At 32.6% G+C, this 25,832-nt stretch overlaps 2 protein-coding genes across 5 annotated transcripts; one reads left to right on the top strand and one right to left on the bottom strand.

The window, feature by feature from the left end:
- The first annotated feature begins 2,956 nt into the window (after positions 1-2,956).
- LOC105422726 (heme transporter hrg1-A) lies at positions 2,957-5,572 on the top strand. 2 transcript variants are annotated; one of them, XM_089076418.1, is made up of 3 exons: positions 2,957-3,176; positions 4,135-4,308; positions 4,457-5,572. In XM_089076418.1, exons 1-3 carry the CDS (start codon positions 3,050-3,052, stop codon positions 4,603-4,605), a joined length of 450 nt encoding a protein of 149 aa, XP_088932544.1. In that variant the 5' UTR covers positions 2,957-3,049; the 3' UTR covers positions 4,606-5,572. The 2 variants fall into 2 exon arrangements, with proteins under 2 accessions (XP_088932544.1, XP_011630517.1); XM_011632215.3 differs by lacking the exon at positions 2,957-3,176 and adding an exon at positions 3,208-3,695.
- Pex11ab (peroxisomal biogenesis factor 11ab) lies at positions 4,314-7,496 on the bottom strand. 3 transcript variants are annotated; one of them, XM_089076417.1, is made up of 4 exons: positions 6,520-7,496; positions 6,061-6,176; positions 5,918-5,988; positions 4,314-5,731 (listed from the first exon to the last, which is right to left on the bottom strand). In XM_089076417.1, exons 1-4 carry the CDS (start codon positions 6,573-6,575, stop codon positions 5,498-5,500), a joined length of 477 nt encoding a protein of 158 aa, XP_088932543.1. In that variant the 5' UTR covers positions 6,576-7,496; the 3' UTR covers positions 4,314-5,497. The 3 variants fall into 3 exon arrangements, with proteins under 3 accessions (XP_088932543.1, XP_011630515.1, XP_011630514.1); XM_011632213.2 differs by having other exon boundaries at positions 4,314-5,988; positions 6,520-6,996; positions 7,166-7,492; XM_011632212.2 differs by having other exon boundaries at positions 4,314-5,988; positions 6,520-7,492.
- Positions 7,497-25,832: the final 18,336 nt, after the last annotated feature.

Raw genomic sequence — 25,832 nt, 5'->3', positions numbered from 1 at the left:
TTTATGTTTGTGTTTCTTGTTTGAGGTTTGTTGGCATCGCTTAAAGAGGGAGATCTTTTACTCTAACATCCGGCTCAGGAAAACTTTTTTTAAAAAGTCCGCCTCGCCCTTTTTTTGAACCGTGGTTTTTCCGAGGGACTTAGGGCAAAGAGGCGAGGACTTGGAGTGTCCATAAGGACGAAAGGGTCCACGGAAGCTTCCCTCTCCTTGTCCGAAGATTTAAGAGAGAAATGCGCAAGATACAAGCACAAGATAAAGAAGTATCACAAAGAAAAAAGAGAGAAGATGATTTCGCAGCGGCACAGAACTTCCAGGAAGGGTGAAGTTTGGGATTGATTCGGCGCTCGGTAACTCGTGGCAGCAGCTCGAGGTAGAGCAGGAAGCCGACAGATTCCCTGAGCTTCATTATGGAAGAAGCCGACTTTTTCTGCCAGGGAGTTCCCTGGAATTGTCGGGACGAAAAAAGGAGGGGAATAGTGTTACAACCGAGCGATGTTCCGCTCGACGCTACCCTCATACATTTCCAACTTGAAGATCATTCCTTGCCGACGCGGTCGTCAAGCGGTTGTTTTGGCGAGAGAGTCGGCGCAGCGCGAGTTTGAGCTGTGGCGAACTATTATTAAACTGAAAAGCTTTTGTTATCGCTCCTGTGCTTAGTGTTTAATAAAGTGTGTTTCCTTTTTAATCGTCTCTTTCTTTTCTTGCGTGAGAGTGACGCGAGCGAACCCGCCGCGAGTGCGACAATATTATTAAGTTTAAATTTCGTGTGCGTTTGCACAGCATGCGTGTGTAATCATTGAGCATGCAAACGTGATCACTGCGCATACTTCGCTGTATTATGTCGGTATGACAAATTTCCTAACCAAAAAAGTGGTCAAATTTAACACTTAATATCTCGCGAGGCAGACCGCCGCGTTTTTCTGTCAGATTCTTTTATTTTGAGTGAAAACCGCGTCGATTGAGCCTAATTTTAACCAAATCGAAGGTGAAGACCGTATTCTATTAGGTATACAAAAAAGTTCTGAGCTTTTTTTGTAAAATTCAATCTTTATTCAAAAACAAACAAAAAAAATATTAATCAGTGAAATATTCCTCGTTTGCAACGACCTTTTGCCATCTTTCGAGTAGCTTGCGAATTCCGTGACGATAGAAGCTCACCGGCTTCGAAGCGATAAAGTCATCAATGCATTTTCGTATCTCTTCAAATCTCACGAAATGTATCAGCCAAATGATGCTGCAGCGAACGGAATAGGTAGTAATCGGAAGGCTCCATGTCTGGGCTACGCCGCGTGCGGGAAAAGTTCCCAGCCTAACGCAAAGATATGGTCCTGAGTCGCTTTCGCAACATGTGGTCGAGCATTGTCATGAAGCAAGATCACTTTACGACGTCCTTGGCCAGTAAATGGCCTCTTTTCTTCTAATACATCGCTCAAATTGGTCAATTGTTGTTGGTCTGTCGTGATTGTTTCACACGGTTGTAACAATTCGTAATACACCTTTCCAATCCTACCAGATACAGAGCAAAACCTTCTTGACGTGGATATTGGGCTTTGGCGTCGATGTCGAAGGTTGACCAGGGTCAACCCATGATTTTCTACGTTTAGGGTTATCATAAAGAATCCACTTTTCATCGCCTGTAATGATTTTGTGCAGAAAATCTTTTTTTCAGAACTTTGAAAGCAAAGTGAGTGCAGTGTCACGCCGACGATTTTTGTTGTTTTCGGACAATTCATGCGGAACCCATCTGCCTTCCTTCTGAACCTTTCCCATCGTATGTCAATCGTACAGAAATGGTTTGCTGCGTAACGCCAAGCTGTTCTGCAAGCTCCTTTTCAGTTTGCGCAGAGTTTATATCCAACAGTACTTGCAATTCGTCCGTTTCAATCTTTTGAGGGCGTCCAGCACGCGGTTCATCTTCAAGACTGAAATCTCCTTGGCGAAATTTTTTATACCATCTTTTACATGTAATATGACTTACAGCGTTCTCTCCATATGCAGCACAAATCATTGCAGTGGCTTCAGCAGCATTTTTCTTCAGATGAAACGCGAAGTGGATGGAAAATCGAATATGCTCTTTTGTTATTGCCATCGTGAACACTATTGATTTTTGAGGTTATGTGCATCAAACGCCAAACCGTATGGCATTTTAGAAGGCTAAATGTCAACGCTTTAAAACCGCAAAAGGGCAGGAAGATATATAAAATTTAAATTGTTATTTCGGTTGTATGAAATCTAAAGCTCAGAACTTTTTTGTACACCTAATAAATAATTATCTTATTTTCTCGTGTTATATATTAATATTTATTTAACATTTCATTACATTCCTATATAATATCATTTATGACAGTTTTTGTTACCTATTGTTCTTTATATCACACTATGGCTGCGTTCCGATGTTCATTGCCAGTACTGAAAGTTTATAATATACGTGACCTGAACTATATATTTTCAGTACTGGCAGTGAATAGCGGAACGCAGCCTATATATTGCTTGCCTACAGTATCTGTCAATTTTGATGCATGCTCAGAAAGAAGTACACTCGTATATCTTTTTCTTTCGCACATACTTTGGACACACTTTCAATACCAATATTTCCCCTCCATGTCTATATATTCAAAGATCGTGGGTCGTAAGAATGGGCCAATCACAATCAAGTATTCTCTCCACATTCTGTGATTGGCCCATTCTTACGGCCCACGATCCATGATGCGATGCGCGACGCATTAGTGTCGGTCCACAATAGATAATTTAAGATTTAAGACGTAAAAAATTGATCAATTATAATCTAATATAAAAAGAATAATCGACTATGATGGTCAATTTGGTCAATTTCTTACGGCTTAAAGAGTAAATACTTATTGTAGACTAACACTTATAGAACAAGCCTTAATGAACTATGGCGTTTCGAAATTCATTGCCAGTATTGAAAATCTATAATATACGTTACCTAAACTATATATTTTCAGTACTGGCAGTGAGTATTGAAACGCAGCCTATGTATAGTGTAACCAACCTACTTGTGTTGCAAAAATAAAAAATATTTTAAGAAATGTTACGTTATGTCCTGATACCTCTGATAATTAGTGCTTTGGGTATATCGATTGGTATTTCCGCATTTTTTGTGCTGTTCGTTGCTTATGGAAATAACGATGTCGGATTTTGGTCGATACTTGCAGGTTAACCAGCTATTTACTTTGACAATATGTGATTAAGGCTAAGATTGAAATAAATCGAATTGCGTTATATATTTTTTCTTCTTAGTCAATAATAAATTTTTTCTGTCTAATTAATTGTATTTTTCATATAGTTGTTAATCTAGTCTCTTTTAAGGTTTGATTAAGGAAACATTAGGCCTGTTCTTTTTGTTCTGAATTGGTTGTACTAGTTTATAGTTTATCTTTCTTTCTTACACTAGAAGAAGAAAGATAAACTCTGAATTAGTGCAGCCAGTTCAGCTAAAAAGAACAGACCCGTAGAATAGCACGCAACACACACACACGAATGCAATCATTCCTTTTAGTAAATTTTTTAATAAACTTAGAATTTTACCGCTATTAATATAAAATGATAAAAATAAAATGATAAAGTGATAAAATGATATTAATTATATATTAATATCATAATTATGATATTAAATATTGTTTTTTTTATACGACTGCTTATTATACAAGTAAATTTATGCAACTATATTAAAGGTATAATGCTAGAAAGAAAAAAATGATATTCTTTGTGATTTAAACAATTAGAAGTGTTCTATATTATCAGCAAAAAATTAGATTGCACAATTATTGTTTTAGCTTTTTAGTTATTTTGTATATATATTAATTAATTAATATATTAACTAAAGAATCTAAAACATTAAAAGAATCTGTTCTATCAAATATGTATTATAATTTGGGAAAAAAAAGAAAGATTAAATAGAAATACCTGATAAAAAAACATTAGCAGTAACTTTTTATTGAACTTTACTTTAAAAAAAAATGATAATAAATATTTCAAAAAATTAAATCTAACTGTATACGTAATAAATAAGAAAGACATTTAACTTTTTTGCTTTTAATATGATTTCATATAATCAAAGAGATAAAAACTAAAAAATTTCAAAATATTATTAATGTCATAATGCATATATAGGTGTTTTAGCTGGAATCTGTTTTCATTTACATTGGATAAAAGGCAAAGAAACATTGGAAAAATGGCAAACTAAAGTTACGTTGCAAAATTTAAATTCTATGGGTTTTGTAAGTGCTGTACTTTGCATAGTTGCAATGATTTGGTACCTGTTTCTTACATTTTACTATAAAATTTGTAAGTATGTTTTAAATTTTATATATTTATTTGTTTTTATATTTTTACATGTTATTTTTAATGTTCTACATAAAAGGTTCATTTGGTAACAGTAGGAAAATAGATGTTTGCATATAAAATATAAACATGTAAAAATTTATTATTATAGCTATTCAACCAATTTCTGAGAGCACTATCATACCAGCAGTATGGTCTATGATCTGTGGAAAATGGAGTATTACATTGATGTATTATTCAAATAAATATGGATTATTGATCCAAGAGGAAACATCACCATTACTCATAGACAATGCTTGATGATATGACATAATTATTGATATTTTTACATAAAATTATTTTTTATAAAATTTTTTTACAAAATAACAAATATATAGACAAATATATAGATCAAACTTATTCAAATTCTTATTTGAGAATAAAATGTGTTCTCCTTTTTATTAACTTGCTAAATAATATGATAAAAAAAATACAGGATGAAAGTTGAGATCTTATCTATGAATTGTTGTGTTTTTTATATCTGTATATCTCAATTGTGTCATTAAAACAGTGATATAATTGTTTGTAAATGAAATTTGAAAGAGTACAAATTCCTTTGTTTAATGAATTTGGACAAGTTTGATATAAACTTTTTTAAAATATTTATCACACACACACACACACACACACACACACACACACATATATATATTTTAAGAAAAGACAAAAATGTAAATCTCATATATTTGTTCTATTTAATAAGGCATATAACTTTATCATAAGTGATTATAAAATTATATAACGTTTTAATACATAAGAACAATGCCTCTGTCTACATACATTTATAAATAATTCTAATCATATGTGCAAGCGTATGTATGTATGTATGTATGTATGATATATGTATGTGTATGTGTATGTGTATATATATATATATATATATATACTGGTAAAAATACACATATATATATATATATATATATGTACCTGTACAAAAGATGATATAATAATAAACAATTCATATATTATATTTAGGCTGCGTTCGGGGAGCTATTAAACACTATTAAACACTATTAGAACTATCGCATCATTCTATTCTTAATTTACATATAATGAGCAATAAAGATGAAATGATGTGATAGTGCTGATAGCCCAAACGCAGCCTTAGTATACTGGAATATAAATAAGAATGGAACTTATGAAATATTTGATCCTAAGATGGAGATAATTTATAAAGTGGATTAATAATTGTATATAAACCAATAAATGAAGAAATTATTCCAAGTAAGCCTATTGTACCTGGAGTACATTTTGTGATACCTAAAGCTGTCAGTGGAATAAATAGATCACATCCATTTTTAATAGTATCCATCATTACTTCCTTGTGATTTTTTAGACAAGATAATATGTGATGTTGTTTAAATATATTTTTCTTATGTTCTAAAATCTTGATAATCTCATAAATATCTCTTATCAAACTCATAACAATAGTTAGCAACCAATATTTATTAGCAACTCTATTCCATTTTTCTAAGTTGATTCGTACAATCCCTACTCTACCAATCCAAATAAAATGATCTGCTAATAAATACAAAGCATTTGTCATCTTTGCCATAATCAATGTTATCCTCACCATTGGATCGGGATACTTCATCATTTTTAGAGCAAAATAGAAGCTATCTAAACATCTTCCAAAACGCAGCACTAGAAAGAAAAAAATATGATATGATTAATTTATCCATTATAGAAAGATGTTTTCACAAATCAGTTAAATACATTTTCGAAATGAACTAAAAGTGAATTCCAAACTCCTCAAAATTTCTGCAGAATATCTTGTGCTATGTACATTTTGTGCATAGTACCAATATGCTCGACTTCCATATTGAAGTAATCTGAAATAAGAAATATAGTTTTTAATACTTGCTAAAAATAGATTAATTTTCTATAATTTATAAATTATATAAATAATAAATAATAATTTCCTTTTAACTTCTTTAGGAAAACCAATTTTAAATAAATTGATCAAATATTGTAATATTGAAAGTCAATTATGGATAACAGTAATTATTCAATATGTGAAGAGAAAAAAATTACAAGCTTAACTAAGAGACCATACATATACAAAAATATATTTAATTAAAAATAAAAAGAAATCAAGAGTTTGAATATCGAATATAATCGAACAACAGATATATCAATAAAGAAAATTATTTTATTACAAAATTTTAATATTACCTTATTATTTTGTCCCTTCCTGCTGTTTGCTCGTTTAACTTTACAATGATATCCATGATCTTTCAAAAAAATCTTGCTCGTTACTTTGCTTTTTAATTACTACTTGTAATGTTAATCACAATTGCATAACAGTAGGGATAAAGCGGTAAGTAATTTGAATAGATACTGGGAAACTTTCGTGTTCAAAGCTGTAGTTTAAAAGCAATTTTGTGAGGTAAGTCTAAAGCAAACACCTTGGTGTTTCTTAATTTGCATTTGCTATAACTGTTCGATATATCTTTGACGACGATCGTTCGTCATTATCACTGGCTGGCAACAATTATATTGGACTCTGCACTTTGAAAAAAATTGTGCAGAAAAGATGAAACAGTGATGTAATTACTAAGAGGTTATGAATTTGTGAGCGTATTCGAAAATACAAATCGCTCACTGAGCACTTAATAAACTTTTGTATTCGACTGGTATATTCTATCATATCTAAAAAAATATATTAAATAATATATTAAATATATTAAATGCAAAAGCTCACTAAACGTTCAATTAATAATTGTACTTCTAGATGCAACTAAACTCGGATCGCTATTTCGCATAGTTCAGAAACGATAAATATATTCATCAGAAAAATTTATGTAATACGCATATTTACATTTTCATATTGAATCTTTATATTCGTCATTTAAATATTATTCACATTTTATCAAAAGATTATACAGATTCTTTCTTGATGAACGAGATAAGCAGTAAGCATTTATTGCAATTTGCAAATACTTTAATAGTACATTTCCTGATTTTTTTAGACTTTATTTACTTAGGTTTCAATTTATATAAAATATGATTTTTATCGCTTATTCGATCCCTTTGCGCGTTAGTAAATCTCTACTTTTAGTCGCGCCAGTTACTCGAAAACTTGCTCAACATTTTTGTCAAAGAAATATTTTACGCATTAACTATACATATATTATGACAGAATAATTTTATATATATATATATATATATATAGAAAGAGAGAGAGAGGAGTGCAGAGGCATTATATATATATATATATATATATATATATATAGTGTGTGTGCGCGCGCGTGCGCGTGGTGTGTGTGTATAGTGCTCGTGCGCACGTGTGTGTGTACATAAGTAACAAAAAAAAGAAAAGTAGCTATATGTAATTATTATATATAAAAGTATTATATGTTACAATAATTTTATGTATCATAATAAATATATAAAAATTTATATAGAAAAATATTTAAATATGAAAATAATGAAAATAAATGTTTTACTAATGAATAAACCACTTTCCTAAATACAAAATATAATTATATTTTTTTACAAATTTTATGTATCATAATAAATATATAAAAATTTATATAGAAAAATATTTAAATATAAAAATAATGAAAATAAATGTTTTACTAATGAATAAACCACTTTCCTAAATACAAAATATAATTATATTTTTTTACAATAAGAAATATAATTTTATTTCAATTCATTATTTCATTTTATTTAAATTTTTTATAAATATCATATGAAATAAAAAAAGTTGCATTATACTTATTACTAATTATGCATTTAATAAAATCAATAATGTGACTCAAATATCAAAATATTAAGACATAAATGTCACAAATATCACAAATATTACAAATATTTAGACATTTAATGAGATATTTTGTTAGAAAGAGAAAGAATAAAGGAAGAAGAAGTGAAAAAGAAAATTAGATGGCATTACTGGGCAACTTACTTATTTTGCGCATGCGCACTCCGTTTTGACATAAGATTAGGAGAGTTGCGCTACTACGTATATATTGTGCCTAGATGCACTCGGGTGTTATTTCTGAACGCATACCTATGTTTTTTGTGCATTCACTGTTTTCTCATCTACTTGTCACGTGATCGAAATTTACCGAACAGATAGCTGCGTGAATAACTGCACAGATCGTATTTTCCAATAGAAATTGAGCCGATTGTTTGAATGATAAGTAAAAAGACAATTTTATACATAAATTTATATTCGAATAATTCAAATATAATAAAACTTTTTTTATTGTATAAAAGATAATATTTTTATTGACATTAAATTTAACTGATATAAACAATAGATATTATAAAAAATATTTAATCTGAATTTCATTTAAAGGCTAGATATTAATTTTTTGTGAATTATATCTTATTATTCTTATTTTTTATTTTTATTTTTTCTTATTTTTATTGTTACTTTTTCTTATTATTCTTATTTTAATTATATCTTATTTTTATTTTACTTGGATCAATTATTTGTTTCTGATCTTTTTCGTTTCTTATTCTAATAAAATTTATTTTGATGTTCGTTTACGTAGTACTGCAGAGCATCCAAAGCAGGACTTCCGAAATAGCTGCGCAGATGAGATACATCCTAAGGAAGCATCCCAGATGCGCACATTTTCAATCGGACACACCACTCATATCAGCCGATGCCTAGGAATTTTTTAGTGAGCCACCTATCAAAAATTTTTTATTTAATCAACCAATCGGCAATGTGTCCGATTGGACCTCACCCCATCCCTGCGTAAACGAATGACGAACTGCGCTGCAGTTACTTATGTAGAGGGAGTAAACGAACGACATCTACGATAGTGACTGCGTAAACGAATGCATCCATAAAATACTAATTTAGAGTTATATCAGAGGGTGCTTTTTCATTTAGTGACACAAGTTGACACAAGTATCGTTCTATCTTTCTTGGTTTTCAATGATTAACAAGGACAAAATGATACTTGTGTCGACTTGTGTCATTAAATAGAAAGCACCCATGGAGAAGCCTGAAGTGCAATTTCATGCAGCGAAGCAAAGCTAGCCCCACTCTACCTCAATGAAAAGTAGCATTGAAAAGCTTTTTGCCTCTTTCCTTTTCATGGAGTAAAGAAAAGCTAAGTGTTTTATCCCTTCCATCTCAATGCAAAGCAACGTAAAGATTTTGGCTATGCTCCGATATCCATTGAATTATAATAATCAGTACATCAAATAATGGAGCAATATAGACGTACAGGAGCAATCACAATTGCAGTACAGATTAGAAGACGCATAACCGCTACAAATGGCTATGATACATTTATTATTATCACATTACATTTATTACATTTATTTTTACATTTATTATCATTTTTATTTACTTATTATTTATTCTTTTTTATTTATTTATTATTTATTTATTTCGTATATATTTCTAGCGCTCAAAGAGGTTCCTTCCATAATTTTAAAATTTTATAATAAATATCTATATCTTTTATAATTTCTCTTTCATTTCACCGGCAACACTTTTCTAGTGTTACTTCGCTATTAGTTAGACAATGGCGAATCTTTCAGCGTACCTTCGCTAGTTCGCTGTATTCATCAAAAATCGATGGAGAGAGGGTAAAAGCTTTGCTTTGCTGTATGAAAAAGCAGCTTCAAGCAACTTCGTTACATATCAGAAAACAAGACGGTGATTGGCTACCGCGTTGCCGCGTTGCCACTTTACCACTTTGTCGCGTCCTGTGTGCAACTAACTTTAGAGTGCTATTACATACGTCGTACGACAAATTTTTCAAATGTATTGATTGGTTGCAGAATAAAAAAGTTCTCGAGTCTCTAGAAAGTTTTTATCCTGCAACCAATCAACACATTTAAAAAATTTGTCATAAGACAAATATAATATCAGCCTTAGGTATTCGTATGTACTTGACTCGAGAAGTATGTCGGTTCAAAGAATTATTATTTTAAATCGTTTGTATTTCATATGAAAAGTTTTGAAGTGCAATTGAAAAGGTTTGTGAGCACTCAATTAATTGTAATTAAATAATCATTTTTATACCATGTACTGAAAGATATCTATTAGATTCGGAAAAAATTAACGGAGACCGACTGGATTTGAACTCGGGATCCCTCGTCTACCAATCCGACACTTAGTCTGCACGACCACGACGGCTCCTCTCTGTTAGTGTTTATATTCCGAATCTCTTTCATGACCGCTTACGGTCGTCTAATTCTTACAGTTCGGCCATTCTGCTATTACATTCGTCCCGAATGTACCGAGTCTTCCTCTATCGGACTTTTATCCGAAACTTGGAGCTTCTGCTCCCGACTTTCGATCACTTTCTTGAACGACCGACACGACTCCTTTGGAGTACTACTCCACGACTTTTTTCCCGTTCATTTCTCTTGAACGACCGACAACGACTTTGGAGTACTACCCCCGACTTTTTCCGTTCACTCCTGAACGATCGACTTGTCAGGTAACATAGGCTGAATCTTCTCTGAGGTAACATAGGCTGAATCCCACTTCTGAGATTGAAAGATATCTATTAGATTCGGAAAAAATTAACGGAGACCGACTGGATTTGAACTCGGGATCCCTCGTCTACCAATCCGACACTTAGTCTGCACGACCACGACGGCTCCTCTCTGTTAGCTGTTTATATTCCGAATCTCTTTCATGACCGCTTACGGTCGTCTAATTCTTACAGTTCGGCCATTCTGGTATTACATTCGTCCCGAATGTACCGAGTCTTCCTCTATCGGACTTTTATCCGAAACTTGGAGCTTCTGCTCCCGACTTTCGATCACTTTCTTGAACGACACGACTCCTTTGGAGTACTACTCCACGACTTTTTTCCCGTTCATTTCTCTTGAACGACCGACAACGACTTTGGAGTACTACCCCCGACTTTTTCCGTTCACTCCTGAACGATCGACTTGTCAGGTAACATAGGCTGAATCTTCTCTGAGGTAACATAGGCTGAATCCCACTTCTGAGATTGAAAGATATCTATTAGATTCGGAAAAAATTAACGGAGACCGACTGGATTTGAACTCGGGATCCCTCGTCTACCAATCCGACACTTAGTCTGCACGACCACGACGGCTCCTCTCTGTTAGCTGTTTATATTCCGAATCTCTTTCATGACCGCTTACGGTCGTCTAATTCTTACAGTACTTAGCCCGAGAAATTAATCGATGATAAATTAGACAATGTTCTTGTATGGAATTGTTTGTATTTTGTATAAAGAGTTATAAAAAAAGTTTTGTCATTAAAAAGTTTTGTGAGTTATTCATATAATTATAATTAAATATTTAAACAAGAACAACAAGTCAACTCATTTACACCTTATTTACAACTCATTTTTGTGGTGCAGATATAAATCTGTATTCTATCCAGGGCAGATCAGCTCCTATATTATTTGCAAGACCATTAAAACATAGAGACACTACAATAAGAGACTGGCCATGATTCTGATCCGCCAATCAGAGACTGACCACGATTCTAATCCGTTATGTTTTGGCTAAATCCTACGAGAGAGAAAGAAATATATATCATCTCACTCTAACCAATAACGTATCTTGGTAGCGATATTTTTTACATGTGCATTGCTTTGCATGTACATTGATTTAAGTGTATTATGCATGTGTATTAAACACAAAGCGTGAAAGCGTGATAATATATTATTAAATAATAGAGATACTAGAGAAAATTGCAAAATATAGTCATAAATTAATTAATTGTGATAAATCAATATAAAAAATAGGTGAATGTTCATTTTTTTACTTAAATTTTATTTTATATAAAAGTTAAAAATATGTAACGGTAGTATAATAGTATTACATTAATTTTTGCTCGTGTTGAAAAAGATAAATAGCGAAAAAAAGATAAATAAAAAAGATAAATAAATAAATAGTAATAAATTTAAAATCATTAATATTAAAGAAAATATATCAATAAATATAATAAATATATTAATAAATTGGTAATATAATTATATAAAATAAAGTTTTATAAATATACACATTTTATTATCTTTAAAACGCTTATGTTTTTAAATTATAATATTACAATTTAAGATTAATGTAGTTAATGTATTTGAAAATAAGTGCTAATAACTAATAGCTAAAAGGCGGATCAATCAAAAGTTGTTTTTTCGTGACCAGTCTCTTATTGTAGTGTCTCTAATTAAAACGATACACTCAGCGCACTTTGGTAGAGCCGGGAAAGAATTAAAACCAATATCACGGTCTCGTGGTAGAATTTAAATGATTTTTTTTTAATAATAGTAATTTCTTAATTTTAATTATATGTATTAACATAATTATATGCAAATATATAATGCAATAATATAATGAGAAAAGATTTAATATTAAAAAAGATTTAATATTAAAAAACTTTATTTTTGTTTTAAATATTTAGAATCAAAATCATCATTTTATTATATAGATCATATTATATAAATACATATTTAAATATAATTATGTAAATATATATATATATATATATATATATATATATATATGATTGAAAAAATATTTCAAATTATATAAAACCAAAAATAAAGTTATTCTACATCGAATTTTCTTTTCTCAATTATATGTTGCATATAATTATGTAAATACATACAACTGAAATTAAGAAATTATTTTTAAATACAATATTTTATACATAATAATAAAAAAACATAATATAATAAAATAATTTACACATACATAATAATAAAATAAAATTAATTATTAGACTGCAAAATATAAAATTAAATTTGAAAAAGGGACACAAATATATATATAAAGAAAATATATAAAGAAAAGCACATGTTTAAAAATATGTAAAAATTATTATTATTATTTATTTTGTTGTAAATAAGCAAAATAAAGTTTTTACATTTTAAAGAAAATATTAAACATATTAAAAATATAATAAGTATCCAAATATTTATATTACATATCCACAACGAAGCTGTTCGATTCGATCGTTCTTGTTTGCAACAAAAACATAACAACATTAATACTGAAACACTATTAAGCCAGTATATACAGTAGCGCAACTTTCTTGATTTCAGCGTATGTCAAAATGAACTGCACATGCGCGAGCGAGGTATGTAACTAATCAGGGCAGAAGTTGGCAAAACACTGAAATTGGGCACGGGCGCCCGCGAGTGCCTGTGTGCATCTCAGGAGCGTATCTAATATTTTTTGTACCTTGGGATAAAGTTTTGCATTTCACACTTACAAAAATAGCGTTACATGTATATATGAACGACGTGCAGACGTCTTAAATTATTAGTACTCGAATCTTTGTAATATCATAAAATTTTTGTATAACAGTTTAGCTAAACCGTTTAAAGATGAAATATGCAAAAATATGTTGTAATATATAGAACTCAAAATGCATAAGTTCTTATAAATTCAACTTATATTTAGTTAATTTTTTACTAGTCAAATAAAGAAATGTGCCCTAGCATATTTTGATTGTCCTAATAATAAGCATTCATTATAGGAAAATTTTAATTAAAATGCTTATCTCTATTTTTAAATATTGTAAGTTGTCAAAATTTGTGCTTTAGCATATAATTTATTAAAAATTGTATAATATAATTATTACATTTAAATATGTTTAACGAAAATTTAAATATAACAAAGAAATAAAACAATAATATAAACAATAACAATGTATTAAAATATAAACTTATAATACATAATCATAAAATTATGAATACATATATCACGTTTAACAGAAATTTAACAGCGCTTTAAAATTATATTTTTAAATCCAAAAAAATAATTCTTTTTCCGTGAAGAAAACTTCCAACAGTTTCAAAATAAACATCTGCTAAACATCAATCTGTTAAATGCTCAAAATAAAAGAAAAACAGTAACTACGGTAAGCAACGGTATAATCAAATTTTACTCTTATCTAGAACAGTCAGACACATTTGCGATCTTGTAATTTAATGTTTGTGATGGATAATCAAAGTAATAATAATAAGTATAATGAGTATAATATAATGAGTATGTATAATAAATATATTTGGTTCTACATATTCATATAAACAATTATTTTCTATTATGAAATTAAATAAATCGCGATTACACGAACAGTTAACAGATTCACATTTGAATGCAATAATTCGTTTAAGTTGTGCCAAAACAATAACACCTGATATATCGTATATTATATCGAAAAACTATGAATCAAATATTAATTAAATGTTATAAAAATTGTTTATTTAATATTGTTGTAAGAAATATTTATTTAAAATATAGGTAATTATTATTTTATGCTAATTCTAGGTCTGAATTTGTGTGACACAATATCTTTTGATTCTTTGAACAACACGTTCAACGAACAGACGTTCCTGCTATCCCCTTTCTTTCCTTTATTACACCTAGCGACCTAATGCTAGCCCTAGCACGCTCAACTGTTGCCCGCGGGCATTGGACGCCCGCGAGCAGTGCTCACTTGCCCCTGAATCAAAGCACGAATATTCCGTCTCACTTTTTCTCTATATTTTCTCCCTTTGTTAGCATGAGATACCTATACAAGCATTTAACGTTCAGAGATGTCTATACTAAATTAGATAACATCATTATCGAGATAGCGTGGCTTGCGTCCGACAGGGTTTTCGGTGTATGCGAGAAAATGATCGCTACCGCCACATATTTAAAATAATTATTGCGTGTGATATTCAGCAAAGTTTTGTAATAATTATTGTTTCACTCAAACAAATTGTGTAAATTACAAAAATAATATTTAATGATAAATAATATTAAATAATATTTAAAAAACAATAATAATAAATAATATTTTAAAAACATACAGTAAACTTAACATATATTAAAATTATATATCATGCTAACATTATATATAATATATATATATATATATATATATATACATTTATATTTATAATATAAAAAAAACATAAAAGACTATGAACGATTGTTGTCATGAATAGTGCAGAACATAAAAAAAAGTAGTTCAACATAATAAAAAGGAAAATAAGAAAGAAGCAAAATATAAAAGAAATAAAAATAAAAATTATTACAAAAATTTAAAAAGTTAATTGTTATAAAATAAAATGAGTTTGGTCAATCAATGACGTTGACTAATTGGAGTAATTTCCTTATTCAATTTATTCGAGTATGAAAACATTTTTATTGTTAAATATTGCCTACATATCGCAGTTATTAGTTGAACACGGTGTGGAGTATCTATTCTAATTTCTAATTCGTCGAAATATTTAGTATCTAATGTAAATACATTTGTATGTAATACAAATTTTCTTGTTACTCTAGTAACAACTTTATTGTATATATCTCTTTTTAGAATCTGCGTATGGCTGTCTTTTGTTAAAAGGAAAAATTCCAATATTTTGAAGTCATTTTTTCAAGTCTCCTCTTTTAAGTGAAAATCTAAAATGCTAAAAATTTCGTTTTCACTATAATCTATAAAATTGCATTAACCACTATTTATGTTTTATGAAACATTTATATATTCATTATAAAACTTATGTAAACAGATTAACACCATCTTTTTTTATTACGACACTTGATACAACAAGATACTGGCATTTTTACAAAAATTTAATGGCCATACACACACTGACGCTGTAAGATTCAAACAAGTATCACGTCCATACACTGCCGCCATTTTCTCGCATACAATCGGAAACTGCAATGACGCAAGTCCAAAATCTGAGGCTGCGTTCCGATATTCACTGCCAGTACTGAAAATATATAGTTCAGGTTACATATATTATAAGTTTTCAGTGAAGACTTGCAGTAAATATCGGAATGCAGCTCTAGCAATCTAATTTAGTACATAGTGAAAACAACTCTGCTGCTACTCGAAATTAAATGAACGATATTTTATGAAAATAATTATTTGAATAATTATTTCTTTATTTGTAATTTGTTTATAAATGTTTAAAATTCTTCGAACGTTCTTTGATACATCATCAAAGATATTTGAATACCATTTAAAAAGATCTATTATTATTATTATTATTATTATTATTATTATTATTATTATTATTATTATTATTATTATTATTATTATTATTATTATTATTATTATTATTATTATTATTATTATTATTATTATTATTATTATTATTATTATTATTATTATTATAAAATAAGCTCTTATTTCAATAATTATTGTTGCACTGTTACTGTACTGACAAACTGCGTTATATTTGCCTTAATGCTGTCCCGCGCATCAACGCGATATGAGACAAATACGTATGGAGCGTGTATATGGAGACTTTCTCGCTCATTTCTTAAAAATGCGATTTCGGAAAATGACTTTATTATAGGTCGTTGTATTCATCATTGTTTAGGAATAGGATAATTGAAATTTGTAGATTCTTTATATTTGTCTCGCGGATCGCCTGTTACACGTTCGAGCTAAATGTACATCACGCGTACCTGGTATGGGGTACACGTAGTAAACATATGCTCTGCGGAATTCGTGATGTAGCTGACCTCTACGATCCTCGAAATTAGGACGAGAGAACATTGTTCGTCGCGCACGACTCGCACTCACTTCTTGCTCCCGATTGACATGGATCGCTAGATAGTTCGATAGCGTTTTCCATTCCGGCATCGCCTTTACCGTCGTTTCATATTCCGAATGAAATTAGTGATCGTTGCCGCATTTGCCATAAGAAGATTTCCGATTTCGCCGTGTTCTCGAAGATCTCCGTTGATTAACGCGAGAAGATTTCCACTCTGTCGTGCGCGAACCGCCCTGTATTTCGACAGCTGAAACTACTGAAAGTCATACCGCTCTCCTCGATTTTTAACTGTGTGCGTGATAAATAAATAAACCATATTTTTGTAAATACAACGGAATTCGATACCCGACCTTTCCTTGGTACACGGCTTCTTCATATAAAGTAGAACTAACCACCCGCGAACATTTTTCTGGTCCTTCTGGTCCTTCGATTCGTGGCCAAGAAGACGACACTTGTTTTTGATTTCGAGCATTCCAACAAATATCATCGCTCTTTTCACTATGTCTTCCGTCGAGGAGTTTTTGACTGTGCAAAATCAGCTATTCAATTCCGTATCCCGTGCTCTATAGAATTTCAAGAAACTGGGACAAGCCAAGATGACACCTGCCATAATTTCGTCTTGCGACTCTGAAGGAAATGTTTGTTAAGTGTCAAGAATTTGATGGCAAAATCATCATGCAAGCGGACGAGAAACTCAAGGCACCGTATGCCTACTTCGTGCAGAATTTGTTTCTAGAGTGTGAGGACTGCTACAATGAAGCTGCCGATTACATGGCCGAAAGTTGTTGGCTCATCAAGAATCGCACGCATTCCATTCAGTGGTGTCGCCCGATGTAAGTCTGTCTGATTCTATTCGATCGTCATCGTATCTGCCGAGGATCAATTTGCCGAACTTCGACGGGAACTTCGATAAGTGGAAAATTTTTCGCAATAGATTTAAGTCGATGATTCATAACGATCCAAATTTGTCAAACGTCGAGCGCATACATTATTTATGTTCGTGTGTAAAAGGGGATGCAAGTAACGCTCTTAATCACCTCGCGATCACTAATGCAAATTTTGATGTCGCGTGGAATATTCTTGTTTCTCGTTATGATAATAAACGCTGTCTTATTACGTTTCACTTGCAAACACTGTTGAATTTATCGCTTGCCTCAGAGTTATTCAAAGACCTTCGTAACCTTCGTGATCAAACCAATACAGCAATTCAAGATCTCAAAAATCTCGGTCATCCTGTCGAACGTTGGGATGATTTCCTTGTTTTTCTCGTCGCGCAAAAACTCGACGTCTTCTCGCAAGGCTTGGGAACTCAAGTTAGGCGACACTGTGAGAATATCCAAGCTATAATGAACTTGATCAATTTCTCGATTCTCGCATTCGCGCGTTAGATGCAATATCACCGGTTAATTTAAGGGATAAACCGTCTGACCCTTTGAAAAGAAAGACTGTTGCCTCACAATCCGCGTCCACGTTATTACTCTCATGCCCGCTCTGTAAGTCGAATCATTTGTTGTATCAATGCTTTACGTTCTTAAAGCAGACTCCATCCCAACGTTTCGATTTCGTTAAACGAACCAAGCGCTATCTGAATTGTCTCAGTACGAAGCATTCTGTAAAAGATTGTTCTCGCGCGTGTCGAACGAATGTGGCAAACGACATCACATATTGTTGCATTTTGAGACTACCATTAAATCTATCGAGTCAGAGCAAGCATCCGTGCTTTCGGCGACATAATATGGAAAATCATAGCGAAATCGCATCCCAAATAAGAAGGGAGGGTGTGCGGCGGGGCCGACCACGAACCAGTCATAAAAACTCGTAATTATTTTGCGAAAAAATACCACCTCAGCTAGGAATCGAACTTGGATCTCCTGCTTACCGGGCAGGCATCTTATTCCTTCGATTACCGAATGTGATGATATTTATTGCAAATAACGTGTTTAGAATAACACGTCAACAATACACTGATACACATACGTATATTACAATATACATATATACATGTATTCTCTCGAATCCCCACGATCGGTACTCTAGAGAGATGATGGTCCTATTCTCTCGATGGATGCAGGTCGGACTGCAGCGGCGACACCCTCCAACGCTATTGGCAAATATACAAATAATCCTCCTGGAGCGCGACAGGAGAGATTGCATCAAGCATAGCTCGAGCCTAGTTTAGTGTCGAAGATTGTCGTGCCAAACTACGTGCCAAAGTTTTGCTCGCAACCGCTCGCATTCGCGTGCATTCTCATTCCGGTTTTATTACCGTGCGCGCGCTCCTCGATCAGGGTTCTATTTCGACTCTGATTATCGAATCTCTCGCTCAGTATTTGCGAGTTACGAAGTCTAAGCGTTCCGTTTTTGTTACCGGTATCAGTGACACGCAATTAATTGTATGTCATGCAGCACAAGTTACAATTACCTCCGCGTCGCGCGATAGTCCTGCTTATTTCACGACCGCGCTTGTTCTCCGCTCGTTAACCAAGTATATTCCCAATCAGGTTAATATCGCACCTACATGGAAACACGTTGCCGGATTTAAATTAGCAGATAGTGACCCTATGAGTTCAGATCCAATTGACGTCATTATTGGTGCCAATTTATTCAGTCAACTCGTTCTCGATGGTGTTCGTCGAGATTCACCCGGTGAACCTATCGCGTACAATACCACTCTTAGATGGATTTTTTCTGGTCCAATCGCGTCGTCCTCTATAAGTGAGTCAACTTCCGTGCAAGTGCATCACGAAATCATTGTAGAGGCTTTCGATTTCGATCTTCGTCGTTTCTGGGAGACTGAGGAGATCCCTCAAACAGTTCAACACAGTTTTGAAGAGCGTCAATGTGAGAAACATTTCCGCGCGATTTATTCTCGCACTTCTCAGGGACATTACTTAGTTAGATTATCGTTTAAAAACGGCCCACCTATCTCGTTAGGAGAATCTCGTTTTATTGCTTTCTCAAGTCTCCATCGATTGGAGCGACGTCTTCAGCGAGATTCAACCAAAGTTGAACATACCGTGATTTTCTCAATGAATATGAGAAAGGCCTAGACCATATGATCAAAATTCCGTTAACAGACACTGTCGAGCTGCCTCAAAGCTATTACATCCCGCATCATGCTGTCTTCCGTGACAGCAGTGCAACCACTCGCGCGTTGTTTTCAACGCATCCTGCCGAATCACTAATGGCACGTCACTCAATGCTCACATGATGATTGGCCCCAAATTTCAAAATAATCTCGCTGCCGTCATTATACAGTGGCGTTATGTTTATACTGCCGATATCGCCAAGATGTATCGGCAAATTTTGGTTGACTCTCGTGATACCGATTATTAGCGCATTTTGTGGCGCTTCTCTTCTTGCGAACTAGACTAACTACTAGTTACAGAGTACTGTCTCCTTACCGTAATGTACGGCACAGCTGCCGCTCCGTACCTGGCCCTTCGGGTCTTACATCAACTGATGAAGGTTCTCGATTCCCGTTTTGCGTAACTAGATTTGTCGATGACTGCGCTTTCGACGCCGACGATAAAATTCTCGCTCGGCAAACCCGCGATCAATTGATTGCGAGTTTGCCGAGTGAGAATTTTTTGATATTGATCCTTCCGACCATGGATTGGCAGCTCATACATTTCTGCATGATGAGCACATTAAAGTTCTAGGAATTATATGGAATTCAACTCTCGATGTGTTTCAATTTCCGCGTCGTCTTCGCCTGGAAGAACGAAACGAGCTATTCTCTCGAATATAGCAAAGTTCTTCGACCCTTTTGGATGGGCTACTCTTTTATCATTCTGGCAAAGATTTTGTTACAGCGATTATGGTCGCTCAAATGTCATTAGGACGAGGAAATTCCCCGCGAGCTTTTAGATTATTGGCTGGATTATTACGCTAGCCTTACTTAATGCTAACAGAATCCCTCGATGGATTACACATGGCTCACATGGCATAGTGCTCTTCATGGTTTTTCCAACGCATAGACTAAAGCCTTTGCTGCCGTGGTGTACTTTCGTATCGTTTATGTCGACGGTTCGATTACCGTCTCTTTTTACCGCTAAATCGAAGGTAGCACCACTCAAAACAATAAGCATTCCTCGCCTCGAACTGTCGGCTGCACATCTTCTTGTGCGATTGATTCGTTTCACAAGAGATGCTCTCCGAATATCGAGAGTCATTGCTGGACTCTACAATTACATTAGCCTGGCTAAATCAATCTCCTTCCAACTGGAAGACTTTTGTAGCCAATCGTGTTTCTGTTATTCAATGCCATTCTTCCGAATACTTTATGGCGACATGTTTCAACACTGTCAAATCCTGCCGAATGCAGATAAAAAAAAGTATGTGTTTCTTATTTTTGTCTATATTTTAACATATTCGAAGCTCATTAAAATCGGTGAGGGACTCTTCCGTCACTTCTCTTGTTAGTTAAAGTGATGTCAATGTACTATCAAATTGATCAGAAATGTGATGTCAAAAAGAGTGATTAAAATAATGGCAAAATGATGTCTACATGACTGCAAAACATCCCGTACCTTGACAGTGATTCTGACTATCATTATAATGTCTGTTTGATGTCAATTTAATTAAACAATTATTCTGTACAAGAATAAAATTAATATTCATTTCTATTAATGTAGATTAACTTTAATCTTAATTTAATTAATTTTTTAATTGTTTTTAATTCTTAAAACTAAAAAAAAGACAAAAGAAAGTTAAACTAATATTAAAATTAATCTACACAATAGAAATGTACATCAGTCTTGAATTTATTCCTGTACAAGATGAATTTACTTTTCAAATATAAAAATAAATGGATATAAATTAAGAAAGAATACAGGTAAAATAAAGACCAAAATATATTAGATCCATAATACACACGCACGCACACATGCACGCACGCCCGCTCGCCTGCACACCCGCACGCACGCACGCGCGCCCGCATATTGTAATGAATATATATGTGCATGACATTATTTTTAACGTGTTATTTTAAACTTGTTATTGCGATAAATATTGCTACATGTCTTAGCAATTGAAAAAATAAAATATCTGGCCGGTAAGCAGGGGATTCAAATTCAACTCCTGGCTGAAGCGATATTTTTCGCAATATTTGCAATATTTTGCATAATTTCGATTTTTACGATTGGTTCGAGGCCAGATTCCCATCGTGACATTCTCTCTTCTTACTTTGAAAGAAAATAAAAGTTTCAAGTAAAATCTTTGTTTTAATTTTTTAAAAACATCCTGTATTATTGCAATAAAACTTAATATTTCAAAGGTGAAATCCTATGATATACATTCTATGATACACAATCTTATGATACATTTTTATACATAAGCAAACTATGTAACTGTATAATTGAATAACTGTATAACTGTATGTACTTTATACATAATAAGTAAACTATATAACAGTCAAGAATTATAAAAAGATAGGATTAATTCTCAAGTACGATTTATCAATTTATTTACCGATTTAGTTTTATTGATAGACCAAATTCTTAATCAAATACATAAACAAATGTCAAATAGTCAACAGTTTACACACGAGATATTTAATATTTTAATCTCATATATTTTGACATACAATCATAAACTTTTTTATTTATAACTGTACCTTAATACTTGCATAGAATAGTGAGACAAGTTAATTAGCAAAAGAAACATTATATTCATTTAGAATAACTGGAGAAATATTACATTTTTAATTTAATCGCTTCTGCTATAAGAAAAATTATATGCAATATAATAATAATTCCCTCGAAGTCTTGCAATTATATATGAGAATATTCCACATTCCATACATGATACATGATGATATTTATATATAAATAAATATGTGTAATTGTATATGACGTATCATATATGAAATATGTATACATATGGAAAATTTTTTATCTAATAGAGAAAGAATATTTAAAACACACAAATTATCGGAATCCCACAAATTCAGGTTCGAATAAAAATAAAAATTTCAAGTTCAAATTCTAAAAACATTAAATATTAAATATACTATTTATTTTTTTAAAATTGTATATGCTGATTCGTAAAACATGTTGTCTTCTTCTGTAGCCATGTTGCAGCTTATTTCATGATTCGCGGTTTTATTATTATTTACATGAGTGATAACGCATTTTGTTTATAAGACCTCTAGTATCTCGTTTTTTATACTATGCGAGTGCGTGTGATAAATCATTTTTTTTATATTGCTGTATTATCGACTCCGCAAAATTTTGTATCGTAGGGGTCAGTGTATAAACCATATTATCTATTGATATTATCAATTGAATATGTTATCGATTGAATGCGTTAATAGATTAGTTCAGTGTGTACAAAGGTATAAAGAAAGTATACATGAACTGTTAGTGCAAATCATCTTTCAGTGATTTTCTTATTGACCCTGCGGATAAAGGCCGATAAATCAGAGTCACTGTAAGACCTAGCAAACCAGTGAATCATTGACAGGTGTATATTAGAGCACTTCTCGCGACAGAAATTGCAACTGGGAGACGACGACGTTTCTTAAAGTAAAAATTTTTAAATCGAATTTTGCGCAGCAATATCTCCGCTCGTAGGGCGCCTAGCAAAAAAATAAAAATATTTTTATTATACAGTCGAACTCAAGCTACCGAGTCTATTTAGAAATTGATCGGTTTATCGGTTATTGAAATCCAATAGTTTTGGTTGCTCGCATCTCGTCGACTCGTAAAGTTACACGGTAGTGTTCGGTTGACTTGATACCCGAGACATTACCGTGTCTCCTTATGAAAATAAGTTATTTGAAAAAACTTTGTTAATAGTTTAGATAGTTTTGATAGTTTTGTTAATAGTTTGGAAGGATACTCAGCATTTCTGAAACGGGGACACCCCTGAGGCCACAGCGACCGACGGCTCGGCCATCGAGCGGTAGTGGGGAGACAGTAGGCGTCGCCTCGGAAATTGGCCTGAAATGTGCATTTCTTTGCGAGCACTGATTTAGTTAATTAATAAAATTCGATATTCGGATTGGTCAATCAAATGTTTCGAAGCATTTAGAGGCTGCGTTTTGATATTCTGCCAGTACTTAAAATCTATAATATACGTGATCTAGGGTGCGTTCTTTTATTCACTCCGAGTACTACGAATAGCGATATAGAGAGCAGTGCACTACAAAAGTACTGTCTTGAATTCTATGACATTATTGATTTTGATGTACTTCCTCTTGCAGCTGCCCATTGCAACCAACGAAAGCAGTCAGAGCACAAAAATGGCTGCTTCTATGGAGACTTGAAAATAACCTTAATTGATGCTGAAGAAAATAAAGTGTATAATATGAAATAATATAATTAATGAAATTATTATAATATTATATAATATTATGAAATTATTTATTATTATTAGTTTTTTTATTATTTATTATTTATTTTTTTATTATTATTAATTATTTTATATATATATATATATATATATATATATATTATATTTAATATATATGATAAAATTATATTTCTTTTAATATTAGATGTGCCAGCTATTATTTCAGTTGGAACTTCAGAAAACATACTGTAATTGCGTCCCGTTTTATAATCTTAGTATGTAAAGTTAAAAAGCGCACAAAACTAAAACGGAACGATAGCCGCAGTACACTTCCATTACGTCATAGTATGAGCATTCGGAGTGAATAAAGAAACGCACCCCTAAACTATATATTTTCAGTACTGGCAATGAATATCGGAACCATAGACATAGGCGCGTTCGAGGAGCGCGCTATTAGAACTATCGCATCATTCTATCCTTAATTTACATATAATGAGCAATAAAGATGAAATGATGTGATAGTGCTAATAATACACTCTCCGAATGCAGCCCTAGTATACCTAGATCGAGCGTTTACTTTTATTCGAGGAATAGAGATAGATGTCTACGTAGAAAAGGATATATGGTACTCTGTTTTGTACACAAATGTCTATACTAACTAGATTGCTAACTAGGACTTTGGACTTGCGTCACATGCGGTTTCCGATTGTATGCGAGAAAATGGCGGTAATCCTATGTATGTGACGTGAGACTTGTTTGAATCTTACAGCGTCAGTGTGTGTATGGCCATTAAATTTCTGTAAAAATGTCAGTATCTTGTTGCATCAAAAAGTGTCGTAAAAAAGATGGTGTTAATCTATTTAAATAAGTTTTACATTTATAATAAATATATAAATGTTTCATAAAACATAAATAGTGATTAATGCAATTTTATAGATTATGGTGAAAACGAAATTTTTAATATTTTAGATTTCTACTTAAAAGAGAAAACTATTTAAAAAAAGACTTTAAAATATTGAAATTCTTTTAATAAAAAAGACAGCCATACACAGATTCTAAAAAGAGATATATATTCTTATGCCCGCGCGAGTCTTCCGCTGAATGAAGTCGAGCCGCCGTTGGAGAAAAAGCAAAGCGCTCTCCGGGGCAACGAAGTGTTGTTGATGTGGGTTATTCTGCGCGGTGAGGCGAACGAACGTGTGTCCGTGAATTTCTGTAGTTGCTCTGTTTAAAATAAAGCTTACGTGTTTTGTAAAAAAATGTTGTTCATTGCCGAGCAGTTTTCTTCGGATCGTGTGAGCGCGCGGTGTCATGAGTGCGTGAGAAGTGACCGCCGCGGACGTAACATTTTGGGGACTCGTCCGGATATCAATATTTTGACGGTGAAAGTGAAAAACAATGGCTTCAACGAATCTGAGGAAAAGATCTCGTCAAGAGACGCCGGAAGTCGACGCCGACGAAGTTGGCAGGCTGTCATCGAGGCATGCGCCTGCTGAGGGAGAAATCATCGCGCAGAGAAATTGAATTCGCAGCTACGATAGCGCGACGAGAAGATTCAACAGCTTAGAGGAGCGATACAGATAAGTCCTTCCATTAATAGAGTCACGATGGAAAATGAAAATGTCGCGCGCGGACACGCGGAGATTGGCTATAAGTTAAAGCCCGATTTTTATAACGGGGGAATTCCGTTGCGAGAATTCTTTTCGCAGTTCGGATTAATTA

This window comes from Pogonomyrmex barbatus, unplaced genomic scaffold (genome assembly GCF_055798465.1).
Source record: "Pogonomyrmex barbatus isolate J1 unplaced genomic scaffold, ASM5579846v1 scaffold2, whole genome shotgun sequence".
In the NCBI taxonomy this organism is placed as follows: Eukaryota; Metazoa; Arthropoda; class Insecta; order Hymenoptera; family Formicidae; genus Pogonomyrmex; species Pogonomyrmex barbatus.
The sequence above is the reverse complement of the archived record's forward strand: the minus strand, read 5'-3'. Positions and strand labels throughout refer to the sequence as shown.